General features: G+C 43.2%; 1 protein-coding gene across 1 annotated transcript; it reads right to left on the bottom strand.

Moving 5' to 3' along the window:
* Positions 1 to 3,953: 3,953 nt before the first annotated feature.
* Positions 3,954 to 9,663, bottom strand: ALKBH1 (alkB, alkylation repair homolog 1 (E. coli); the record flags this gene model as incomplete). Its single annotated transcript, XM_010152913.1, has 4 exons — positions 3,954 to 4,377; positions 4,908 to 5,101; positions 6,206 to 6,296; positions 9,501 to 9,663. Coding segments are annotated over 4 exons (872 nt in total), but the record flags the coding sequence as incomplete, so codon positions are not given.
* Positions 9,664 to 11,588: the final 1,925 nt, after the last annotated feature.

Below are 11,588 nucleotides of genomic sequence, written 5' to 3'. Positions count from 1 at the left end.
TTTAAACAGCAGGACTTATTTTTTACTTGTATCAGCCACAGCTTGTGCCTCTTGTATAAATCTGTAAGTTTATGGTAGATTGTTTTCAGCTAGCTTTGGTTATTAGGATTTAGAGAGGCATCAGAAGACTGGGGATGGCTGTCCCTCATTTTCTCTCTAAGTCTCTTCTTGCATAGACATTATCCAAAAAAGGGGCCTTTTATATATGGGTCTTTTGAGGCCTCCAGCAACTTACTTTTTCTGGATCATTAATTTCTGCAGTCCATGTATTTCTGTTAACTTTTTGCAGTAATGTGTTCAAACCGAGGCAAGTTTTATGATTTCATCAGAACTAAAGTATGTAGAGCACACTGAATTATAGCTCAATTAATTTTGCATCCCAATTAAGTGGAAGACAGTCTTGTCACCAACAGTCTCTCTTCTGTGTTAAATCTGTCCTGCTCCAGGTGTGATGCAGAGAATGACAATGACTTTCATGAACAGATGAAGACAGATCTAAGCTCTCATCTGCACTCTGTAAGGTGCAAGCTGGCTTCAACCTGGACCCATAGTCATGGCAGGAAGACACTGTGGTGCTGTCTGCATCTTCCCTACCTACCACCTTCTTCCTTAGCTGCTAGCTTCTCCCTGCCTACTAGCTCAGCAGAGCATGTGGCAGAAGTAGAGAAGCTTAGGTGCACCTTACTACTATTTGTAGAAATAGCTGATGTGGAACGGTGAGGGAAAAATGCCAACAAGCTCTGAAAGAAAGGAAAAATATTTCAGATGAGAATCATTCCGGCAGCAGACACAGCTCTAGGGACTGCTTTTCCCATAAGTTGCTGCCTAGAGGGCATGCAGTAAATCTGTCTCGGCACTAGCCAGCAGTCTGGTTTGTAACCCTGAACTTCCCTAGCACAGCTATCTCAAGAGGACTGAAAATTATGTTTGTACAGACAGTTTCCTCTTCTGCTTCCAATATTCAGCTCACTGTGCTTTGATTCTGATTTAACTGGAGATTTTATTTCCCTTTTCTCTTGACTATAAAAAAAAAAAAAAATCAGTAATTGTATTCTCTGTTGGACAGTTAGCTTGACCTATAGATCATATCACAAACGGAGTACATGTGGTAAACAACATGCTTCATTTCCAGGTGGCCTTGAAATACAGACAATTGTCTTCCTTTAATCAACTCAGTACATTAATTTTCTTGCAGAATTTGTCCGGACCACCTTTTCTTTCCCTCCCTTCAGCTGTGCACAGCAGGACATCCTAGAAGGCTGCTCCCTCAGATGTAATTTTGTGCCTGTGGCCCTTGGGCAGTACTTCTTTAGGATTAAAAGCTACAGAGATTATCTCAGTGTGCACCTATATGAACACAAGTAAAGATATGTGGTACCTATAGATACAATAATTGGATCAGTGCTATGAAAAATCACAAACCTAAACAAAGGAGTTGCAGTGTCACAGCCTGAGAGCTACACAGAGTGGGTCAATGGTTCCCAGTCGTTTTGTCCTAGAAGGAAAACTAACAGTGTATCATTGGATGCAGTCCCATTCCCCACCTTCTGCCCAGGCTGTTGCTGCCTCTTTGAAATCAGGTTCTGGAAGCACAGCTTGCAGAGCCCACAGAAGTCCTGCAGTTGGCTCATTTGTATTCCACTCTTCTGTGGTCACAGAACCGATGCTCCTGCTAGGCTAGCAGTTCAGGAAATTCTCCCTTCGGATACTTGTTCCTCCTTGTACATGGATGACTTACTCCCGCACCTCCCCTCCCTCCCGCCCTGGTCATTTCCCACATGTCCACTTCTGGGTCATGGACTTCTCATTTTCTAGGCGCCTGATATGGAATGAGATCAGGGCTGCCCCTCACACTGGCATAGGTAAGAAGCTTCACCATGGGTCAGTAACTGAGCAAATTCTCAACTCAGTCACATCTAACCACAAGGCTTCATTGGGCTGAATACTTCCCGTGACCAATTGCTATCAGTAGTTTGCAGCATTTACTACAATTTCAGACTGCAGAGGCTAAACAGTATGGTTTCTTGTCCTTGAATCACAGGAACAATTGAATCCTGGAATAAATCATGGCTGGTCGTTTGTTACATATTTGTACGGAACTGAAGACATAAGAAATGAGAACCATGGACTTACACCTCAGCCTGTGACATGAAGAAACCAGCTCCAGTTCATGACCATCCAGGTCCATGACTCTCCTCCATCCTCAGTGCTGAGTGAGTTGGCAGATTTTTACTTCCCTCTCACGAGCAAAGAACAGTCTGCCTTCTCACCATCACGAAAACAAATGTTCCTTTCCCCTTCCCCACCTTCAGGTGCCACTAAGGGAGCTTTGCTGTTCCGAGACTGACTCTGTGAACTTTCCTTTCTGGTCATGTCATAACCTCTCTGCATGAGCATTCACTCTGCCAGCGCTAAGCTGTAAATACGCCAGGCCGAGGATTCAGAAAGGACACATTTCTGGCATAGAAGAAGATATTAAAACCCACATCTGATTATTTTAGACATTCAAGTACTGGAGTTCTTTGCAGTACTATAAAAGGAATTAATTGTAGACATACACACGTTCAGCTGCTATGAAATAAGCAGACCAGATGCTTTCCCCATGAGGAAAAGCTGCCACATACATACTAAATTGGACTTTGATACTGCAGGCAACACCTCTCTGAAACTGCCCGACAAACCCCGAACTGCCCATAAGCAAAGCAGCCCCGCAGACAGATGCAGTGCCCCTCCACTGGAGCTGGCAGATGGTAGAGGCAGTAGATCCAAAAGAAGCCCGGAGGGAGCAGCACAAGGGATGCGGCAGCATTAACAATACACTGAAATAACTAACAGGGAGAAAACGAGAAGAAGAAAAAAGCCAGCCCAAAACTGATAGAGATCTTTAATTTAAAAACTGAGTAAGTTTATTCATTGGGAAAGTGCAACAAAATACCCCAGGGATAGTGCATTCCACTCCAACAATTAAAATTGCATTAAAAAGCAGATAGGAAGGCCTGAGTCTTAAAGAGAACTGGCACAAAAGCTAGTGCTTTTCTTTGTTTCAATATATTTATCTCTGGGTGACAGAGATAGTCACTGATTAATTTTTTAGGTACTTAATTTACAACTTCATTGCTTCTCCTTGCAAGTCATTCTGTTCCTTAAAAGATGCTGGCTTGGGATTGGAGGGCCATAATCTGCAGGCACTTAAGAGGGGGCAGTTTTGAAAGAAAGGGGATGTAGGGCTCAGTCACATACTGCTGGGAGGAGGCCCAGCTGGGAGCTACTAGATATTCTAAGCAGATATTGCCCCTAGTTGTTTCTCTCTAAAATCAGAGGTATGCAAAAGAAGTCCAGTTCCACTCAGAAGAGCAGTTTCTGCTGCAGCTGAGGGGATGCAAGCAGGCAGAAGGTGAGCACAGGACTCCAGCACGCTTACAGCAGGGGCTGCTCGAGGGAGCTGCTAGTTTCTGATCACTGAACCAGTCTGCTGTAGAGGTAATGCTCTTGGAAATGGTGCAGGTGGGTCTCACACCCAGAGCAGCCTATTCTCATTCACACTTGCTACTGCACTTCAGCTGAGCTCTGCAAGCCCAATGGGATTCTTTACCACACAGCAATTATGTATCTTCTGTCAAAATTTTCTGAACACTTTCAGTATTTCAAAATACTTTCTGAGAATCACTGAACCAAGCTTAACATTCCCTGACATACAGATGTTTTAAAGGGAACTGAGTACAGTAAAAGTCCGCAACAAAACGGCAGCAGAGTTCATCTCCAGACTCCCAGCCCTGAACTTACCTTTCTTATCCTTTGAAATTCTTCTTCTCCCCCAACCTACCTCATACAGCAAGAAGGACTACATTTATTCTGCAGAATTTTATTAATCCCAATATAGACAAGTGACTTCCAGTATGATTACATCAGTTCCCAATTCCATATGGAGGTTGCCTGTCCAGTCCATGTCAGTCTCAGCTGTCTGTATCTGGTTTATGTCTCTTGGCTCTGCTGTTCTCCTGAGGGTGACTGTCTGCAGAGGGTGTTTGGCCCTTCCCGTTTGTCCCAGATTCCTCTGGAAATTTCTGACCCTCAGCCAGCACCTGCCGAATAGTCATATTAATGCGGGAACACTGCAAGTACTTGGCACAGACCTGCCAGTCCTCATCAGAGCTGTGCTCAATGACTGAGCCACCAGGAAGGTCTGAAGGAAGCGCTTGGTCCAGGCACGAAGGCAAAGCTGTCCCTTCAGGGTTGGGGAGGACCCGGGGGACAGCATGGTACAGCAGACGGCTGAAGCCAGACATCACCATGATATCGCCACTGTGCATGAACATTGCTGTCGGGGCCTCCTCCCGCTTCAGGCCTCCAAGCAAAAATATTGAGGATTGCCCAAAACTAAAGAGGGTATGAGGATAGAGAGAGAAGAGAAAACAAATTTAGGTAGAAAACAACTATATATACAGAAAACATTAGCAGCTAAATCCCTTTATTTAAAAACAAAGAAAACCCCCAAAACCAGATGGACTCCTAGTAGCAACTTTAGAAGAAAGACAGGGGAAACAGACTGAGAGGCCTGGTTCAAGGTAGGCATTGTGTGAGCCGTTGCCCTGTCAGCTTTGAAGCTCTGCTGAGCTATTTCATCCTTGCCTGCTAGTACCCAATTGCTGCTCTGCGGCTTTAGGACAGAACTGTGCTCTGTGCAAAGAGCTCTTCCACTCCAGACGCCACATCCATGCTATTCAAGCAGTCTGCAAAGAAAAACCTACGCCCTTGAGCTACAGGCTCCTCCCATTCAAATCTTCAGAGAGTGAAGATTATATACCCCGTTAGCAAATGACATCATACCGACTTCCTATAACCATATGCAACCATAGAAAAAGAGCCACCAATCCTCTCCCAACACTCAAGTGCTCTCCTTGGCTCACCTGAATGATAAAAGAGGCCAAGAATGGTCTAGTTCAGACTCATCCACATGAATTCCCAGAGAAGAGTCAAAGTGATAGTAGTTCAAGATCCCTGCTTGGGCTTGGAAACCACGGAACCCACAGGCAGCAGCCACTTGTTCTGACAGGAATGCAAGGTCTGAGGGGAAAGGAGTGTTGTGATTTGCTGAGTACTTCTGGAGGACGGAGAGCAGGAAGAAAAAAAAACAAAACAAAACAAAAACCACACCCAGAACATCAGAACAGCAAATACAACTGGAAACAAACATTGAATGAGACCTGACAAGTTTGGTTGATAGTCATGGTGAAGGACACCATATTTGGCTGGAAAATGACTACAACGTAGGCAGAGCCACAGCAAGTTTACCTCTTACCATTTAATTCTGGGTCTATGCTGAGACTGCCAGAGATGCAATGAATCGTGGAGTTAATCATTGTATCTGGATGGCAAACTTGAAGGCAGTACCAACATCCTGAGGGTCTACGTGGCCATTACCTAAAGCTGCCCATGGAAAGGCAGTTCCGTATCTCATCAACAGAGCTCTGAAACAAGCATCTCTGTGCCTTCTTGGGAGCATAAGACAAACAGGAATCAATTGCAAACCTACTTTTTCTCTCTCCCACGAGCAAATCTGAGAGGATTGGAAGTGAATAACCAAGTTTTCATTTAGGCCACCCAATAATAGGCTGACCTGGTAAGTATAAGGCTGCAAGCAGATTTGGTAAGTATCTACAATACAGTGACATTCCCTCTGCCACCCTTTCTTAGCCTCCATCTGACTCAGCCCTACACAAAAGTTTATGTTCAGCAGCAGTGCCAGAATAGCTGTTAGTTGGCGAGACTGTATTATACGGTTCAAAGTCACATCAGCAGCAGCCTGCCTGCTCTTGCTCACCCCTCCAAAAAGGAGTAGTTTCTCAGAAGCAGCTCTCTTCAAGGACTCAAGGTCATTCTCACCTTCACTAGTTAACGAAGCTTTTGTGACCGTCCCTCTTGGTAGAGTAAAAATGCTCACTTACACCAAAATAGTCACAGGTCTAGAGCTGAGTATATGCTTTGGTGTTGCCTTTCCATGGAAAGAATGCAGCAATGGTCTTTTGCTGTTAAATCTTTCACAGTAAACTAATACAGATTAAAATGTTCTTACAAGCAGAGTTTGTTACAGCCTTTCCTCAAGGCTGCCTTGTAGGATCACAAGCATTTTATTCCCTGATACCTTCCTCTGTCTGCCATTCTAAGAGCTTACAGCTAAGAAAAATGGAGAAGTTAATTTCAATACCTTAGTACCCCAATTATAATGGTAACCAAGGGTCACCCAGCGCAGCTTCTCCAACAAGCTTCTGGGCTCCCATTTACTGGAACCTTTCCTTCTGCAAAGACAAAATAGAAAGGAATAGGACTTGTTAATTTCTGAGGGGTTTTCTGGTAGGGCAGCATACAGTAATGAGATTCACTCATCCGTATGACAGCCTATTAAAATCACCAATGCTAAACTTTTTTCAGTGCCATTATTTTTTCCTCAAAAAAGACCTCGAAAATGCAGTTTATGCAATTTATGCAAGCTGTAGGGTCTACTGCCAACTGCTGTCAGTTTGAAAGCATGTATTTTCAAGACGGTACATAATGGGTTATCAGAGGGAGACAACACAATGAACTGGTGCAGACTTAGAAGTCAGAATTAAGCATGTGCTATTTGAGCATCTGAAAGTAAAAGAACAGGATCTGTGAAGAACTAAAAGCTGCAAACACAGGGAAAAAATATTCTAGGCACTTAATGGAAAATGACAAGCAAGGAAGATGCTTCCCCTGACAGTGAAGCATATCAAGCTGCGTAGTGCTGCTAAGGACCGTTAGCCCTTCTACTTGGTACTTTTGCAAGAAGTCCTTAGGACTGACTGATTCTGTGTTCAATAAGAAGCAAGACTGCTCTAGCTATGACTTCTTGTAATGTCAGGAAGTCTAGACTGCAGCTGTGTCCTTTCCAGACTGCTATGCAGGACTGAAATCTGTTCTTCTCAAGGGACAGCCCTAATGCAGATGGACTTGGTGGTCTGAAGCCACGTGCCAATTTGCCATTCTTACTCAAAGGTGGTGAAGGCAGCAAGAGGCCTCAGGGATGGGCTTTTACTATGGCCTATAGAAAAGTCCTTAAAAAGTTACAAAGCGTATTATTTTAGTAAATCAGATAGAAACATGCTAGTGACAAATACAAAATTCTAGTCCACTTACTACAATCATCTATGATTCTCTGGTTCCATCTTCTCCTCCACTTACTACAGTTTCTTTTCTCAAGGTAAGTCATGTGTTATGGTAAAGAAAGGAAGCAAAGGGAAGCATATTCAGAACATCATGATAAACAGTAGCACCAGATGGCTGGCTCTCATTTATAGCCTCATTAGCTTGGTAAGACATGCTCTCTTTTACAAAACAGGATTCATATCTGTGCTGCCATGGCCAAGTTGCAGCCAAGCATCTGCATTTAATGTGCATTTCTCCCTGGAGACACAGCTTGTTTCTGCCCTTCACCTATACCGTACTCACAGCTCCTAACCTAAACCAGGAACAGAAGTAAAAGGCCAGTTTCTTTATCTTTAGGAATTTTTCATAGCTCACCGATTGCTGAAAGAAAGCCATCTTTCCAGTTTCCATCTCTGTCATAGGGTAATGGCAACTGCAATTACCGTAATGTAGCAACACAGTAACTATCAAATGCATGCTGCTTGGAACAATTTGTGGAGCCTACAAGCAGGTAACACAGCATTTAGGAAAGGGAGAGCCCACAACTTGTTCCTCTACATCTTTCAATTGACACACTTAATGTTTATAATTACACATTTTTGGCACATGCCTTTTGAAAGTGCCCTTCTTGTACTACAGTGCTGAAATGTTTGCACAACACAGGAATCCCAATACACTCAGTAGATCCTTATTCCCAGAACGTAGTATTTTTCATGTGATTCCTCCCTACTGTGCGATTCCTGCATCCTGAAAAAAGCAGGTTAAGTCATAACCCTAACACTTTTATGCATCTTCCTGATGGCTTTAAAAAGCATTAAAGTCGTGTCCATTTTTGGAAGTAGGCCTCTTTAGTTAAGCTCTCTGTTTCTCCCCTCCCTGAAAGGCTCCCGACTCCAGGTACTAGACAAGTTGGCTAGTTTGACCCATTCTCCCCTACCTAAAAGCCCAAATTCAGCAGCTTGCTCACCTGAAGACTCATGCAAGTGCTTAATAAAACCACCAGTATTTCTACCAGACATTACTCTTCCAAACACTGTTTACAACTGAACCAGATTTAGCTGCAAATTAACCTGTGTCCTGATCATTCTCTGCACGCAGGAGGTGCTGCTGGGAAGGGCCTGGCACGCTGGAACAGTACCCACTTTTTTCAGCCATAAGGCACAATGCACAATACTTGCAAAGAAAAATTGGTCACCCTTGATAGAACACCAAAAAGGTGTCTGAATTTCTGTAACTAATTTTGTCTGAGCATGGAAAACACAAGTAGGGGTATAACATCTCTCCTAGGTGAAAATATTTAGAAGTCCAAATCTTGCTTTTGCCATTCCATGTCTTGAAGATGTTTGGAGTATTTCTGAAGAATAATCTCAGCATGTCAATTTTACTAAGAAACTGGGGTGGGAGATGAGAGTTCTAAGGAACTCTGATCACTCCACCACATGAAACAATCGTTATGAAAGATGAGCAATGAAATCAACAAGGTACTGATAAACACACAAATAACTAAAAGACTGTGTACTGTGCACCTGTCTTGTATGCATTTTTACAAGTGATTAATTAAAAAAAGGTCTCTCAAATTTGGACTTTAAAACTTTCTCCTTGACTTCAAAACTTGGACAAATTCTCCATTAACTACCCAATCAGGTAGAGGAAAAGCAGCTGCATCAGCCACAGAACTCGGAACCTGAGGGAATCTTTCGGAGCAAACAGGTTTTCCATTACCATGGTACATTTCATCTCTATCTCAGATTGAATGAAAAAAAAATCCCAAACTCAAAACAAAACAAAGAAATACTTTAGAAAACAAACACACAAGCTGACTTAAAAAGTTCAAAGAAGCGCAGCTAACAGCCTTTCAGTTACAGCATACTTGGTGCGACAGCTGACTGGGAAAAGGAGGTAGCATGAGTGGGGTGTTTAGAAAGGAACCCTTTTGCCTCAGGAAAACCGAAGCCTAGAGGGATCTCATGGTTTCACTTGTAGCTGAGCTTAGCAAGCTTCTGAGCACCGTGGGATCAGCCAGGGTCACTATCTTACATTTATCTGATGGCTTTGGAATCATTTGCTACCAGAAAATCCCACTGAGAGTGTGAAAGCAGAGAATTAGCAAGGATGCGCATCAAGCCATGAAAAATCCGTCTCCGAGCTGGCATGTCTGACACCTTCTGTGTACTGCCAGCACGTACACCATCTCTGTCAGCTTCCCTTCCCTGCTCATCCTCTTAGACCTCAGAGCTGAGACCTTCTGACTCTGTTAGCTTTGACCATGCAAGTTATTTTTTTAGGTTTTCTGGTTGGTTTTTAGAAGTTTTGACCACAAGTTACTGTGGACTTACCTCAGCTGCTCCTTGCTCTGTCCCCACAGGTCAGTGGTCTTCTCAGGAGCCATGTGCAGGTCCAGGTTGCAGACATTGGGTTTCTGGGGGTAGAGCTTGAGACACTGCTTCACCCAGTGACGCTGGCAGCCCGGAAGGAAAGGGTTGGGTATGAAAATAAAACCTGACCACAGAGAAAGAAGGGAGGGGGTGGGGAGAAAGTATGATTAGGCATTTCCCTGATTTTTCTGTAACTAGAGCAAAGGACAGGGGTCGGAGGCACTGAAAAAACAACTTAGACATACCACCACTGGCTTTGCATATAAACTGATGAAATCTGTTAACAGGTCTGAAGAGTTAAGTTAAAACCTATTAGGTTTTTTAGTACAAACATATGGTGGCCATAAGGTAGAAGGCAAGGAGGGCAGCCAACGCTGGTCCAAGTGAAAAATGACAGTAAAGGACACATCTGTGTCAAGTGTATTGGTTACAAGCAAAGGAGTAAAACTTGGAAAGCCAGTTGCTTTGAAGTAAAATTGATTCAACAAGATTTTTCTCTTGAACTCTGCAAATTTAAAGTAACTCTGGCCTAGTTTTTCTAGACTTCAAACTAGCCTTGTCACTGCCTCTGAACTCATACTGTCTTCTTATTGCTACTTCAGTGCCATGAACAGCAGAGAGCAGGCCACGGGCTGAGCAAGTCTCTAGTAATGTGAGCTGTCCCCTCCTTTGCTTCATCCTTATTTCCAGGTAAGTCTGGTTGTATCCATCTTTGCATTTTAGTATAGTAATACTCAGTGGTATGAAAGTCGAATTACATCCCAAACTGCTCGTTGCTGGCTGCAAATACTTTGCAGTCAGTGTTAATTAACAACAAAAAATAAACATGTAGCTAGTCTGCACATCCATTTAGCCAGACACCTCGGGCAGAGCTCAAGCAGAAGTCCAAATAAGAGGGTTAGTAGAGATGTAATGGATTGATTTGGTCTGTATCTTAACAGACAAAAGTCCTTGACATAAGATCTGCCATCACCTGAGTGCTAACAGGATTCTTCACTGGAATTTTCTCCCTAGCACCCCAGGGGTGTTTCCTTCCAGGCCAGGGCCGATGGTATTGATGGAAGAGTGTCTGATGGGAAGATGCTATTAATCTGCATTGTACCTACTCTGAGAATCAAGGGACTCTCGCAGACTGCCAATTCAGAACGACTCACCAACACAAAGTTCACATACAAAGAGAGATAAGGGTATAGGAGGAACAAAGGAAAAGGAGGTTTCAAGGTTTTGAAGGTTTTGTGTCTCTTTGAACTTCTCGGTCATATCAAGTTAAACAGAGACAAAAATAGATGAGAAAGGAAGACGCAAGGCTAGGAGTCTCAGTAGGATACAAACCTGCCTTGTGGCTTTATGAAAGTGGTAATAAAAGCACTGAAAAAGCTTCCTGCCAGCATATCTCTCAGACCTCACAAAACTAAATTAACTGGTTAGAAAAAGAGCCTTCAGTGTATTAATAATATACTGTCATTCTCTTCACTCCATTTCCTGCACCTCCGGACTATGGCAGCATTTTGATAGGGCTGGTTACAAGAAGTTGCTTTGCCAGGAGCAGTACATTTCCTTTCTGTTGGCCTCTGCATAGAACAGAATAATAATACTGCCCTTCCTGCCTGCAGCTTTTGATGTGGGGTTCTCAAAGCACTTCACAACATTCACGAAATTACACTCTACTATGTATGTATTATCTCCAGGTATTAATGAAGGAATTGAAGCCTGGAGGGCTAGTTACACACAGAGCTGAGAACCAGAATCCAAATGTTATCACTGTTATCAGAAGCTTAGAACACTCATGTGTCTCCAAACCTTTCATTGCTTACTCCTAAGAAACCCAGTTAGTCTAGGTTTAAAAAGCATGAACAACTAAAAAGTGGGTTAGTGCTAGGCTCCTGATGTCAAGAAAGGCAGAAAAGACTGAATTTCTAACAGTTGTAGAGTTCTATTATAAAATTCTACACTAACGTTCAAGACTAATAGTTCCTGGGAGAGCCAATAGTGCTAGAAATCAGTGACTTACACCCACGGGAGGGAGAAGAGTAAGAAACATTTCTGTAG

Source organism: Eurypyga helias, unplaced genomic scaffold, assembly GCF_000690775.1.
Source record: "Eurypyga helias isolate BGI_N326 unplaced genomic scaffold, ASM69077v1 scaffold45235, whole genome shotgun sequence".
Taxonomy (NCBI): Eukaryota; Metazoa; Chordata; class Aves; order Eurypygiformes; family Eurypygidae; genus Eurypyga; species Eurypyga helias.
Note: the sequence above shows the minus strand (reverse complement) of the source record. Positions and strands in the feature narration are given on the sequence as shown.